Here is a 15,907-nt window from a genome sequence, read left to right on the forward strand (position 1 = left end):
TCATTCAACAAGTTTTTTAATTGACATTTTACTCATTTTGAAATATATATTCGGCATGTCTTAACAAAGAAAAGTATTCTTATTTACTAAACTATTTTCCTCCATCTCATACTACTAAATAAACATGAGTACTTGCCTAATATATCCTTTTAGATCTACAATAGAGATTTTATTCGGGACCCTTGTGCAATGGAAAAGAATTCAACTTAATTTTTTTCTCTTGATGATAATCAGCAGTGATTTGGTGATAATTACGAGAACCTCCTTAAGGCCTACCAAGCATCTAAGGTCTCTGTTTTAAGCTCAGCATAAAGCAAGTGCTGGCATGGGCCGGGCTCAGAGTGAGCAATGCCTCTATCTGCAAAGAAGCCCACTTTAGTTTCCCTCTCTGGAGAGAGTCATCCACTTCAGGGAGTTTCCTAAAGAGAAGAAGGTGAGGAAAGTGACAAGAGAGAGGCCCTGATTATGAAATAGATGACTGAATTTTAAATGGGTGTCCCTGTACCGGTTCTCTTAAACCACCAAAACCACCATTCCCAATGCTCTCTCTAGTACTGGGAGCCCTGTCATTGCTTAGCGAAAGAAGGACCGTTCGTTTTTTTAAAAACAAAGCAATTTTTTTTTTTTGGTAGTTAGCGTAAGTAATATCTTTCTAACGTGTTCTTTGAAAACCAGGGACTTTATCAAACTCTAGACCTCTTACCAAATGTGAATTGGCTCTGTGAGAGGAACCCGAAGGAAAAGATATTCGGGTCATAAAAACTGAGAGGGACAAAGAAATGGTCCATGTCTTTCATATAAGTGAGGAGACCATCTGTCACCGTCACCAGGCTGAAAACTTATTTCTTAACCTGTCCTCTTTCAGCCCGTTTATCTCTTCAAACACCAGTCCTTAAAGAATCTCTCAGTTTGGGCCCCAGAGTAGAATACTGCCTGTAGTTGAGAGCCTTGTGGGGAAAGTGGGAGGAGAGTTGGAGAAGACTGAGGAATAATGGGCAGCACAGCCTCCCATCACCTGACCACATGTTTCTGTAAACCTCAGGGAAACAACTAAAAGAAGAGAAATCGCCTAGGTTGTTGGAATCTTAAAAGTTGATAATTACAGAGCAAGAGAAGTTTTTGTTTTGTTTTGTTCCTTTAAATCTGAAGTAGAATGATGGTTATTCCCCTGACAAAGAACTCTTACGTGGCCTAGATGGTTTAGTCTTTGATCCTAAATTTGGTAGATTTAAGGGAGACCTTAAATTTGGGTCTCGGGATTTTTCAGTTCAATTCAGTAACCATTTTTAAACATCATACAGGACTAGTGATTTTTCAATGCTTTTGGGGGCATATTGGCCACTTAATCAGCTTTGTGCAAATAAAGTGCACTTTTTAATACCTTTAACTTAAGTTTTGCTTAGCGATACATATTTTTTGCTGGCATATCATCTGTCTTCTGCAGCCATTTCTCCCTCACCAGTCTTCAAACTGAGACAGTAGGGCACGAAGGTATGCGAGGCTCTCTTGAGTGTCTTTCTTCATGACTGGAGAAGAGAAAAGTCTACCTTCTCAGTCTTTCTTCTGAGGCTTTTGAGAAGTGAAGAACAGTCTAGCCCTAAGGCCAGGCGAGATTTGAGGCTAGTGATTCCCTGGAGTCCAGCACTGCTAGAAAAGTCGAATTTCCTCTTGCTCTTGTAGCTATGCTTCTCATTGTTCTACCACCTTTATTGAAAGTAATCAATTGGGTTCTTTTCTGCTGCCCATATTCTTGAGGCCTGGGTTACTAGAGCCTTCCAGAACAAAACGTAAACAGCCTACTTAAGCTTAGGTACAAGATTCTCTCTTGAAACACAAAAGGAGGCATATATTTCAAGAGGAATCTAGTTGTGGCCCCTCCCGAAGCAGATGAATAGAAAGAGCTATTTAAATGAAAATAATTTTATTATGACGCATGTCACAAAAGGATTTCAGGTTATGCAGCCCTTGCAGTTAATAACAAGGTTCTGTCAGTCCTGTAATCCCGATGCCCAGACAAGATAATGTGGGGATTAGATGATGCAAATCAGAGGGAATCTCTTCATGAATAGAGGTGCCACTGGCCCCATTAGTTTATATTCTTTTTGGACAAAGAAATACAGGTTGTCACTTTCAAACGTGTGGAGAGATTCCCAGTCCCGGAAGACTGTTTTACCAATGGAGGTGATAGCCTAGTTTATTCTTTAGTGCAGTGTGGAAATATTTAACAATTTTGTTTTGTGGCCCAAACTTCAACTAACCATGCTCATGGTATTTTTCCCAGTGTCACACCAGGATTGAAAATTAATTTATATAACTCTCTTGATGTAAACTTCCTCAAATAATTATATCCTCGTTTTTTCTGTTTAAGCAGATATATCACTATTAGGAAAGCATTTTAAAAAATCAACCCTTTTTCTTCTTCTTCAGTTTCTTCTTAAGATGACACACTTCAACAGCTTCTTTTGTTAATGTTCAGTGGTCCAGAATATATATTGCACTTCACTCTGTACAATGGAAATTAATAGATTATTTTGTAAACAGGCATTTGCAACCTTATAAATCATGATTATAGCGATTTGGGTTTTTTTAATTTTAATTTTATTCTGAAAGTTAGCTTTGGAATAATAGGAAAAGACGCTACAGTAATAACATTCACTATTTTGGGGTACTTAGGAACCTGTTTTATTCACTGGAACAATGAGGAAAAACCTGGATCCCTTTAATGAGCATACGGATGAGGAACTGTGGAATGCCTTAAAAGAGGTAACTTATAAAATGTAATGAACTTTTTAGCATCCGTGTGTGTGTATGTACATTTATAGCATTGCAAGTAATTAAGAGGGAGCTTTTTGGTTTAACTGACTTTATCCCCCCCTTAGGAGAACATTGATGACATGGCTACACTTAAAATGTTTATATTGATGATGTTGAAAACCAAAAATGTAGTGCCTGATGTTCTTATTTTAACTTTTTTCCTAGAACCCAAAACAATTAGATATATTATCTTACTTGCCCTCAGCAGAGCACTAAACTAGAAGTTATAATTATGGGTTCAAATTCTACTAGTGACCTAGTGGCTAATTAATTACCCTGCAGCATTCATTTTACTCCTCTGGTCTTTAGGGACATTAATAGTTCTTTTCATTATTAACTAAAAGATGAATGAGGTCATACTAATAAAATACTCTGAAGTTTTATAAGAAATTGTTTATGAAGGGAAATTATACACTTAGAATGTGATAATATTTATTGGCAGACATGTTTTAATGCTGCAGAGAGAATGCAGGTAAAAGAACCCTGGAGCTTTTGCTACATTTTTATACATTAATTTCTAGAGTATTTTCTATTATTTGTGTTGTGTTTCCCTTTGGACCCCATCTTTGAATTTTTTATCCCTTTGTATGAGAAGGATTTTGACTGTTAAGGTGCTATTGGTTTGTATATTTTAATACTCCTTATTTTGTCTGTTTGCCCTAGTTCTCCAAATTGATTCTAAGCTACTGGAATGGCACAAACCATATCTAGACTTCTAAATCATTGACAGACTTCTCATCCCTCACAGGACTTAGCTCAGTCTTTCACTTTTAAAAAGTGAGCACTTATAAACCTGTACTGAATGTTGATTAACATTCTCTTCATTTCAGAGAGGTGTGGCTCATTTCTTAAAAAAAAAAAAAAGGCACAATTTCAATGATCAATTGCTCACATTGTTGTTGTTTTGAATCTGCGTTTGTCATATCATGTCACCCTTCCGGGGATAACTCTGAAATCTTGAATTTATAAATGAGCTCTGACTGTGAACAAGCAGATTTGGAGGCCCAACAATTTCCTGCCAGTAATTCTGGTTTCTGAAGGCATGTCAGCACTGAGTCTTCACACACCCACCTGCTTTCCAGCAACTGTGGGGATTTTATTTTCCTAAATGAGGCTGACTACTTCACCTTCTTTTACTTGAAAAGCAGTGGACCTCTGATTTCATTTGTTGGGAGGTCTTTCTACAGTGAAATTCTAGAAGAGGTGGGAGAACAGTTAACCATTAAATATGAAGAAAGATAGGATGGTCCACTGCTCTTGAACTCTCAGGGCCCATTTAATGGTGAAATTGTGACAGACCTTTGAAAAACAGGAATTACTGGTAAATTATTTTTCTGTTTGTTTCAGAGCTTGAGATTGCTCTTTTCAGATTCAGATAGTAAAATTACTCTAGAAACACATTGCTCCATGGACAGTGAAGAAATGTTAATTGGGAGACGCATCCTGTCAAAAACTATCTTAGAACGTCTCTGTAACTTGTACTTAATTCATCTGTAGGAGCCAAAATTAAAGTTTAGTAGCCTCCCAGAATTCTAAAAATGATGAGATGGTGAAATTGGTAGATGATATTAAGATCTACCTTTATTTAAACTACATTTGGAACTTCCTGTGAATAGAAATAAACTTGAATTTATTTCACAAGTGAAGTCAGTGGTTTCCATGTATTGCTTCTGGAATTGACCTTGTTGCCTCAGTGATACTTCTTCGCGTGGGAAGTCATCCCATCATTGTGTTTCTCCATGAATTATTTATTTATGCCTTTTGTATGTTTTGTTTTTCAATGAAAGATTTGGTATCCTAATTTTTAGAAAATTTACCAACTCTTTCATTGAAAAACATAGAAAGCAATGAGGTCAAATTTCAGGTGGACTAAAATCCCTAGTCAGCTGGTTTATAAATGATGCCAAAATGGAAACGGGAGCTCAAACTCATAGGTTGGCTTAACATTCAGTAAGAGAGCACTACATTTTTCCTTTTATGAAGTTCAAATTAAAGGAAAAGATACTTTAAAAAAAAAAAAAAAAAAAAATCAATCCGGGCCGGCCCAGTGGCTCAGGCGGTTAGAGCTCCATGCTCCTAACTCCGAAGGCTGCCGGTTCGATTCCCACATGGGCCAGTGGGCTCTCAACCACAAGGTTGCCAGTTCAATTCCTCGATTCCTGCAAGGGATGGTGGGCTGCACCCCCTGCAACTAGAAACAGCAACTGGACCTGGAGCTGAGCTGCGCCCTCCACAACTAAGACTGAAAGGACAACAACTTGAAGCTGAACGGCACAAGGACAGCAACTTGACTTGGAAAAAAGGCCTGGAAGTACACACCGTTCCCCAATAAAGTCCTATTCCCCTTCCCCAATAAAGTCTTTAAAAAAAATAAATTCCTCTTAGTTCTGCTGCCTCCTTCTCCCAGAGATGGGCTTTCAGAAGGGAGACAGATCTATGAATGTTTCTCACTTCTTCTTGGTTATTTTTAAAAATTTGCTGAAAATGCTTTTTTCTAATGTACTCAGAAATAACCATCTATAAACTAAAGGAAGCTCATTAGAAATTAGTGCTGATTGAGGAGCCTAAAAAGCAATGGCAGCTCTATAAATATTACATAACTAATGGCTAAACCTAAATCAGTTTATCAGTAAAAGGTAAAAAGATGCAAGACTATATTATCTATATGTATATAGTCTCGGTACCGATAAATTCAAAGCATAAAAATACAGCAGAACATGGGGACAGACTAGCTGACAGCATTGTCAATAATAGACAATATCTATTGATCTCTTGCTTTATATCAAACACTGTTGGAAACTACACATACTGACTCATACTCCAACAATTTTGGGAGGTAGACATCTTTATTATTATAATATTATAGTCTTATTTACAGGTTAGGCAGCTAAGATAGAGAAAGTTCAGGAACTTGCCCACTTGGCAGAGCCAGATGGCACTCATGCCCAGGCAATCTAGCTTCAAGGTCCCAATTTTTTATTTTAAAATTTTCAGATCACAGGAAAGTCAAATAGTCTGACTGAACACACATATGCCCTTCACCTAGATCCATTAATTGTTAATATTTTGCCACATTTGCTTCCTCTGTTCTACAATCTGTATTATGCTGAACTGTTTGAAAGTAAGTTGCAGAAATTTTCATTAAATTTGTGATTCACCCTTATATATGTAAATATATACCTTGCAGAAACAAGGACATTCTCCGACATAATACAGTTATCTCACTCAAGAAATTTACTAGTAATATTATGTTGCTATCTAATGTTTTCAAATTCTTCAGTTGTTACTCCTAGTTATTATGTTATATTGCCTCCACTCTCTTTTTCTCAGTTCCAACACTTAATTAAAACATGAATGTAGAATAACACTACAGGGGGCCTTTACATTCGTTTCATTCTCATAACCATCCCTGATTTTTAAATGAAGACAGAGTCTCAGAAACCAGTGTTTTCCAGAACACATGTTCATTGTTCTTCATCTCACAACCCTTGCTCCTCATCAGGCAGATATGGACAACCTGAACAAGGTTCAAAACAAAATTACTGATGAGATATTATATCATCTGAGTTAGGCAGATGTGAGATTATTTTTTCAAAGCCTGGATGTCAGTCTTCAGATATACCAGTTTGCATACAGAAGTGTTACCCAAGTCAGCTCCGCAGGAAAAGCTGATCAAGGCCTTGCCACTATCATACTTTTGATCAGTCCCATCACCTGGGGCATAGAGCTATGAATATGTGTCATAAAAAGAATACTTAGTAAATTCTCTTCCTTGTCATGGAGGGGGCGTTGACTAAGTTGACATACTGCACTTTAGAATTTTCAGTACAAGGACTTGCACCACAATTCAGATCTTACACTTTACATGTTGTATACCTTTCATGCTAATGCTAAGTACCAATACCGTATTTAATCCTGACTCAGAATTTTAGTTTGTTAGGATTTGACTTCCATCATGAACACAACTCGAGATCACATTCATAAGAAGTGCTTTAGCGTTTAGGATACCATGAAAATATTGCCTACTTACCTTTGGTGTTTTGTTATTTAACATTGTAATTCTGTGTCCCTGCTTATCGGCCATCACTCACTCATCAATCTGTTTATTTCTTAATTTGAAGTGTATTTACTTTTTCTTCTTTAACTCTCAAGTATAGCCTGAGTTTGGTTCTTGCTCCCTAAAATCTCTCCAAATTAGTCATTGACCTAAGTTCTACCATCCTGTATAGTTTCAGATTATCTTTGGTGATTAAGAGTTTTTGTTTTTAATGTACAATGATTATAATTTTTTGAAGAGAGGTTAATATAAGCACCATCTGTCACCACAGTCTGGGAGAAATAAGATGTTATGTTGTGCCCTGTTTTTCATGAATTTTCATTCACTAAAAAATATTTATGAGATTAAAGTAAATACACTTGACTGGTCAAGCAATATGGGATTAAATTTGGGAAAGAACCATCACTAAAATCAAGTCCAAATTTACTAATATATGAAATGCAGTTTGCCAATGTATGAATTTGTATTTTTTTTTTAACTTTAAAACCTTCCAAAAGGACAAGGTACTGATAAGTTTATCTTTAGAGAGCCATACTTCCTGCAATCATTAAAAAGAAAAAAAAAGTTTCCTTTTAGTGTATTAACTACTTTGCAAAGTATATTTTTGGGAAACTTGATTCAACCATAAAGATCCTTTTAACTTTTCTGTTTAGACTTCATTGGGAGATATGGCTTCATTTTTTGAGAGACTTACTTTTACTAATCCCTCAGGGGGGTGGTTCCTAGTAGATATATGTGCCAGCAATGGGGGGACACTGAGATGATTTCTTTTAACCAACTTTATTGAGGTATAATTTACATCCCAGAAAATTCCCCCCTTGTAAGTGTGATTCGGTGATGTTGGTAAATCACCACAGTCCAATTTTAGAACATTTCTGACTCCCCCAAAATTTCCCTGTGTCCATTCTCAGTTAACCTTCCAGTCGCTAGACAACCACTGTTCTGCTTTTTGTCTCTATAAATCCCTGTAGTTAACTTTCAACTAAAAATTAAGAAGGAACATTTTACATTTTTGTATATTTTCCCTTGAGAATAATTTTAGTTAACATACTGTATATGTCTTAATGAAATTGGTACGACACGAATAGACTGTGCCTACTGATGGCAACCAAGAAGAGTCTTGATTCCCATTAAGTTTGTTCTCTTAAGTCAATATTTCTATCCTGAGTTGACTCGACCATCCTTCTCCGTGAACGCTAACTAGAAGTAACTCTCCCTGGTGTGTGACCATCCACGGAAAATACAGGGGTTCCACGGATTTCAAAGCTCTAATGTATAGGAAGCTTGTCTACTGCTTCCTACAGTAGTTTGTTTAGGGGGGAAAAAACAAATCTTCTTTCTACATACACAGGTACAACTTAAAGAAGCCATCGAAGATCTTCCCGGTAAAATGGATACTGAATTAGCAGAATCCGGATCAAACTTCAGTGTTGGACAGAGACAGCTGGTATGCCTTGCCAGGGCTATTCTCAAGAAAAATCGGATATTGATAATTGATGAAGCAACAGCAAATGTGGATCCAAGGTACAGAGCTGAGTTCCATGTAATACTGAATCCAAGTTTTAAATGTGGTAAAATAAGAAACATTTAGTGAAGCTGAAAAATTTTTCTAAGTGCTCTCTTTGCTCCAAGGATATCTGTTGATAACATTAATTCTGGCAAACAGAAAGAAACCAAAACATGTTACACAACGTTAATTATGATATTAGACATCCAAAGAGAACTAGATTTTTAAATTTAACTCCTCATAGTTTCAAGCATTTTAAAGGGAAGAATATCTTCCATTGTTTTATGAAAAATAGTAAATGTCTAACTAAACTTTATACTTAGGTTTTAAAGAACAAGACCAGGCTTAAAATACTGATTTTTAAAAACATTATAAAAATACCATGTGATCTTTTTAAGTCAAGTTTGTCTTCACTGAACTAAACTCAACTTCTTTGGTTCCAGAACTGATGAATTAATACAAAAAAAAATCCGTGAGAAATTTGCCCAGTGCACTGTGCTAACCATTGCACACAGGTTGAACACCATTATCGACAGCGACAAGATTATGGTAAGAACTTCGCCTGTGGAATTCCAGTTTCCATTTATGTTCAATTTTCAATTTATGCTGTCTTGGGAAGCTTGATAGAAACCTCTAATAAGTTAATATTCTGTTAATTTTCTTTGCATTCCTGACAATAACTCAGATACTTCATTATATATTCAGAATGTGGTATTAAACAATATATCCAGTAATTTCCTATTTTCATACTAATAGCTTTAAGATGGCCAACCATGAAAATATTCCAAATCCAAGCTAAGGCTTCATATTACAGGGTGATAGAACATAGTCATTTTTCCTGTGTCACAGTTGTTTTAGCATTTTGGATTCCCATAATCAAAAATTTAGTCTTCCATTTGGACTGCCAGGAAGTTGTTGGGTAAGGTTGCAGAATTTCTCAGCTGTTGGAACATTCACAAAATGCGTTTCAGAGGGAGTCTATGAGAAGAAAGGGCCTAGTCAGAAAAACTATGCATTTCAACAGAAAGGATTTGATATAGGAAATTTGTTACATAGACTTGGAGGGCTGGGAAAGTGAAAGGAAACACTGGGGTAATAATTTTAGAAAGCAGCTACCATGCCCTGGGACAGATCTCCAGACCTAGGAAATCTAAGGAAAGCTCCTAAAGAGTCAGTGTTCAGATCTTCATGGGGCGGGTGGGGGGGCACTGCCCAGCTGATGGTCATATGTGATGGGAGGGAGCAGGATGATGCTGGTTTTCATTGTGGTAACAGAAGATGGAGGCTGGAGCCAGGTCCCACTGCAGGGATGATGTTGGTGTGGCTGACAGAAACCAGGTAGACCATTTGCTGTGTCCCACCTTCAGTCTCCCCTGGTGCTCCCTACTGGAAGAACCTAACAAACAGCCAACTGGCCAAAGAGCCTCTGAAATGTGGTTTGTAGAGACCCAGTCCCAGCATCACAGATGAGAGTGTAGAAAGAAAGGTAGATCTGGGACCGAGAGATGGTAGATAAACAGCCAGCAAGTGTCTTACACAGTAGATCCAAGTACTGCACACATGGCAGATTCTAAACTTTGTTACGACTCGGCATATGTCTAGTATCTTCTGTCCAGGTTTGACTGGCTCTTTCTCCCTTAGTAATTCAGTCTTTTCCTTCCTTTATTTCCCTTCTCCTTCCCTCCCTTTTCTCCCTCTCTTCTCATTCCTCCTCTCTTTTTTCTTTTTCCTCTGTTACTTGCTCAGTTTCAATAAATCTTAGAATGTGGTTTTATAAAATGAAAAGGAAATCATCCCTCAAAGGAAAAATCTTTGGCTGCAGATAAGCCCAAATAATGTAATTTTTTTCAAGCTAACCCCAGCCTGTGGCAATGGACAGATTTTCATCCATCTTGTGGATGCTAACTGTTGCCACTAGACAGCACAGTATCCAGTGATACTCTGATTAGCAATGAAGAAGTAAATACTGGTAGATAAAGAAGGCCTGTGTGGTGCATGACAGGCAACAAATGGAGTTAACCAGTGATTTTTTTTTTATGGTCCATACAAAACAGGTTAAACGATCAGTAATAAACAATCACTAATATCCAAACTTCCTTATGTCCAGTGGTAATGGAGCTGTCTCTTTTGATTTCTTGGAATAGTACCTCCTGCCCTAACTCACATGCATTGTCAGAGGGATCACCAATAGGGTCATTGAGAACATGCTAGACTGTCAGCCTTTAGCCTTGTCACTCCCCAGAGCTGAACATGTACAGGAATGAGCTCTGGTGAGACATACCATAGGAGTGGGGCATTTCCACGCAAAATGATGCTTTAGGCTTCAAGCAGTGCCTCTGGTCATCTGAACGAGTACATTGCAGGAGGAGACAGACCACTCCAGCAGACTTTTGTGAGTGACTTTGTGACTTTCCAAGATTACAGGACAGTGACTCTTATTTAATTCCATAAACATTGTTTAGTATCAAGCATTCTTAGTCCTTCATTTTATCTTCTTGAATTGGAAGATAACCTTTCATTTCTGCTTTTCACCTGCTACTTTGTTGTTCTCATCTCTAGTGTTGTATTTCATAGACTGTCCACCAGACCATCGTACTTCCACAATAAATGAATGATGCTAAGAAGTTTACCTGTTTCAAGCACGTTGGTGGGTTTTATATGCCGCAGCAGAAAGATGGCTTCATCTCCAGCCTAGTTGGGGGTCTGTTCAAATAAAATCTTTGCTCCTAAATGTACCATACAGATTTCTTTTTGGTTTTTGGTATTGCAACACTGATGGTAGAAGCTTCCTTTTATTATACAGAGGGTTCCAAAGAAACATATACACATTTTTTTTAATAAAAGTTTATTGGGGTGACGATTGTTAGTAGTTACATAGATTTCAGGTGTACAATTCTGTATTACATCATCTATAAATTCTATTGTGTGTTCATCACCCAGAGTCAGTTCTCCTTCCATCACCACATATTTGATCCCCCTTACCCTCATCTACCACCCCTCTCCCCCCTTACCCTCTGGTAACCACGAAACTATTGTCTGTGTCTATGAGTTTTTGTTTCTCATTTGTTTCTCTTGTTCTTTTGTTGTTTTTTGGTTTATATACCATGTATCAGTGAAATCATATGGTTGTCTGCTTTTTCTGTCTGACTTATTTCGCTTAGCATTATACTCTCAAGATCCATTCATGTTGTCACAAATGGTCCTATTTCATCTTTTCTTACCGAGGAATAGCATTCCATTTTGTATATATACCACAACTTCTTTATCCATTCATCTATCGAAGGACATTTTGATGTTTCCATCTCTTGGCCACCGTAAACAAAGCTGCAGTGAACATTGGAGCACACGTGTCTTTGTGGATAAATGTTTTCAAATTTTTTGGATAGACACCCAGGAGAGGGATTGCTGGGTCATATGGTAATTCTATTCGTAATTTTTTGAGGAAGCTCCACACTGCCTTCCATAACGGCTGTACCAGTCTGCATTCCCACCAACAGTGTATGAGGATTCCTTTTTCTCCACAGCCTCTCCAACACTTGTTACTATTTGTCTTGTTGATGATAGCCATTCTGACTGGAGTGAGGTGATATCTCATTGTGGTTTTAATTTGCCTTTCTCTGATGATTAGTGATGAGCATTTTTTCATATGTCTATTTGCCATTTGTATGTCCTCTTTGGAGAAAAGTCTCTTCTGGTCCTCTGCCCATTTTTCAATTGGGTTGTTTGTTTTTTTGTTGTTGAGTTTCATGAGTTCCTTGTATATTTTGGATATTAGCCCTCTATCGGAGGCACTGTTTGCAAAAATCTTCTCTTATTCAGTTGATTGCCTCTTTATTTTGTGGATGGTTTCTTTTGCTGTGTAGAAGGTTTTAAGTTTGATATAGTCCCATTCGTTTATTTTACCTTTTACTTCCATTACCTTTGAAGTCAAATTCATAAAATGCTCTTTGAACCCAAGGTCCACAAGTTTAGTACCTATGTTTTCTTCTATGCAGTTTATTATTTCAGGTCTTATGCTTAAGTCTTTGATCCATTTTGAATTAATTTTGGTACATGGTGACAGATAGCAGTCCAGTTTCATTCTTTTGCATGTGGCTATCCAATTCCCCCAGCACCATTTATTGAAGAGGCTGTCTTTTCTCCATTGTATGTTTTTTTCTTCTTTGTCAAAAATTATCTGTCCATATTTATGTGGTTTTATTTCTGAGTTCTCAATTCAATTCCATTGGTCTATGTGTCTGTTTTTCTGCCAATACCACGCTGTTTTGATGATTGTAGCCCTGTAGTATAAGCTAAAGTCAGGCAGTGTGATACCTCCAGCATTGTTCTTTTTTCTTAAGATTGCTTTGGCTGTTTGGGGTCTTTTGTGGTTCCAAACAAATCTGATGATTTTTGTTCTATTTCTTTAAAAAATGCCATTGGGATTTTGATGGGGATTGATTGCATTAAATCTGTATATTGCTTTGAGTAATATGGCCATTTTAACTATGTTGATTCTTCCAATCCATGAACATGAAATGTCTTTCCATTTCTTTGTGTCTTCTTCGATTTCTTTTAAAAATGTCTTATAGTTTTCAGCATATAGGTCTTTCCCATCCTTGGTTAAGTTTATTCCTATGTATTTTATTCCTTTTGCTGCAATTGCAAAAGGAATTATTTTTTGTATTTCTTTTTCTGAGATTTCATTGTTAGTATATAGGAATGCAATGGACCTTTGTACGTTGATTTCATAGCTGGCAACTTTATTGTATTCGTTGATTGTTTCTAATAGCTTTTTGGTGGAGTCTTTAGGGTTTTCTATATATAGCATCATGTCATCTTCAAAGAGTGACAGTTTAACTTCTTCATTCCCAATTTGGATGCCTTTTATTTCTTTCTCTTGCCTGATTGCTCTGGCAAGGACTTCCAACACTATGTTGAAAAGCAGAGGTGATAGGGGACAGCCTTGTCGTGTTCCTGATCGTAGAGCAAAGGGCTTCAGTTTTTCACCGTTAATTATGACATTAGCTGAGGGTTTGTCATATATGGCCTTTATTATGTTAAGGTATTTTCCTTCTATACCTGTTTAATTAAGTGTTTTAATCATATATACACATTTTAAGAAATGAAAATATTGTATTAAAATTGTAATACTCAATATATACTGATAACAAATGATGAATACAAGTTATGTGTATACTTTTTTTGGCACCCCAGTATAACACTTAGAAATACTATTACCTTGTAATGTATGGTCAGTTAGGGGAACAGCAAGGAAGGACAAAATTTGGCAAAATTGTCAGTTGGTCACTCCTAAATCTTATCCTGGATGTCCAGGTCATGAGTATCCCCTTAACCAATCAGTTTTGTTGCTATTATCAAAGTGTGTTCATTTGTTTAATGCTATACTTATCAGTATTTCCTAGTAAATTTTGAGAACCTCAAATTTTTCTCTCTTGGTCAGTGTCTTTGTTCAAATCCTCAATGTGGTTTTACAAAGTAATTTATAGCCCGGCCCCTCCCACCTTTCTAGCCTTGTCCCACTCTCTTTCCTCTGTAGTTAAAAACTGCATTGATCATCTTCCAGTTCTCCAACGGCGGTATTCACTCACTTTTACAATTGTGCCCTCTCTCCCCACTGGTTGTTGGTGGCTTAGACTGAGGTGCTAGCAGTGGAGGTGGTGAGATGGTTGGATTTGGGGTAGATATTGAAGTAGAGCCAAGCAGACTGTGTGACGGATTGAACATGGGATATGCGGGAAGAGAGAGGAGTCAATACTGGTTTCTAGGTGTAGAACCAGAGCATCTGGGTGAATGGGGAAGACTGAGAGAGAAGTCGAGTTAGAAAAGGGAAATGCAAGGGTTCTCTTTAGAGTGTGTTACCTTTGCAATGACTGACCTTGTTTTCTGGGGTGGACCTTGCATTTCAACATGGAGCTGCCTTCCTAATTGCAACTCTAGTCTTGGGAGACCTTCATTGTTGAACTCCCTGACTATGAGGTCATCGGTGGTGTCAAAGGGAGGTCCCACCAGGAGATGTAAACTTGGCCACTTATTTTCATTTTGGTCAGAGTTGGTTTCTGTTGCTGACTTCTTTGTAGAGAATGGCAGAATCAGACATCATGGGACTTGAGAGACATACATACATTCCCTACCTTCAGAGCTGAGTTACACCCCAGGTATAAACCTTATATTTTATTTTAGAGCTTCTGATGAACAATTGGCTTTCAGTTTGGCAAAATGCCATAAATAATGTTCTTTCTCAAACTTTGAACTTTTGAAGAAATGTGTTTTTCTTGCTTGCTTTAGAAATACTTATTTGCTTTCCAGGAAATAAGTGATTTGTTCTGTTACTCTGAAGGCTTTAAGGGCATAAAGACAAGTCAATCAGCTACAATGCCCAATACTCCAGAGGGTGGGTGGCCCAGCCTGGGGAGCTGCTGGGGAAGTGACGGATGCTAATGAAGGGCATAACCAATAGTGTTGTCATCATACAGTCGTGTAAATGCAAGTGCTTAAGGTGTAATAATTACATTTTGTTGCACTGGTTAATACTTCTGCATAAAGACGATGGATATGGTTTTGTTTACTGTAAGTAAGTCAAACATAAGGCTTGTTGGGAAACAACTGTGACCTAATTAATAGCTTTGTTTATGTGTTGGCTCTCCACAGGGATTTATCCAGTTTTGGTTCGTTAAGTGTCATTAATGTGTTAGGCTTAGGATTCTATTTTACAAAGATGTTCTCTCAATTTTAACTTTATTAAACGTGATGTAGTTGTAATGACAGCTAATTTAATCTTCCTCGTTTGCTCAGTTGCCACAAAACAGTGGAGCAAGACAGACACATTAGAAATCCTTTCTCTAATACTCACCATATCTCTGTATTAAAGACAGCTTCTTCCCTATAGTTTTTAGGATTAGCTGGTTACTTGTGACCTGTTTTCAGCCAATTGCACAGCTTTTTCCTCCAATCCCTGCACACTCCAGTCTTTAAAACACCCTGGACCTTCCCTAGTAGCGTGAGCAAAAGAAGCTTGTGAAAATCTGCAGCTTCCCTAACAATATTGTTGCCTGTGTTCAAAGTTTCCACTATCAGCATTTAGAGAATTCTTTGGGAATGAATTCTGGAGAACCGAAACCAGGGCTAAGAAACTCAGATTCCACTTCTTCTGTTTTATAGGTAATCTTATGACTTTATAACCTTTACCTTTCTCCCTAAACTCAAACCTCTATTTAGTCGAGTTTTTGGTTTTTTTAATTTTCCCCTTTGACTTTTTTTTTTTTTTTAAAGATTTTAGTGGGGGAAGGGAAACAGGACTTTATTGGGGAATAGTGTGTATTTCCAGGACTTTTTTTTTTCCAAGTCAAGTTGTTGTCCTTTTAATCTGAGTTGTGAAGGGTGCCATTCAGCTTCAAGTTGTTGTCCTTTCAGTCTTAGTTGTGGAGGGCGCAGCTCAGCTCCAGGTCCAGTTGCCGTTTCTAGTTGCAGGGGGCGCAGCCCATCATCCCTTGTGGGAGTCGAGGAATTGAACTGGCAACCTTGTGGTT

At 37.5% G+C, this 15,907-nt stretch overlaps 1 protein-coding gene across 1 annotated transcript in view; it reads left to right on the plus strand.

The window, feature by feature from the left end:
- The window catches only part of ABCC4 (ATP binding cassette subfamily C member 4 (PEL blood group)), a 248,131-nt gene that overhangs the window by 211,824 nt on the left and 20,400 nt on the right, over positions 1 to 15,907 (plus strand). The window contains exons 27-29 of the mRNA XM_081045495.1: positions 2,674 to 2,763; positions 8,223 to 8,395; positions 8,822 to 8,927. Of these exons, the coding sequence (XP_080901621.1) occupies positions 2,674 to 2,763; positions 8,223 to 8,395; positions 8,822 to 8,927 (369 nt within the window). The remainder of the gene's footprint in view (positions 1 to 2,673; positions 2,764 to 8,222; positions 8,396 to 8,821; positions 8,928 to 15,907) is intronic.

The sequence above is a fragment of the Rhinolophus hipposideros genome (assembly GCF_964194185.1).
Source record: "Rhinolophus hipposideros genome assembly, chromosome: 4".
NCBI lineage: Eukaryota > Metazoa > Chordata > Mammalia > Chiroptera > Rhinolophidae > Rhinolophus > Rhinolophus hipposideros.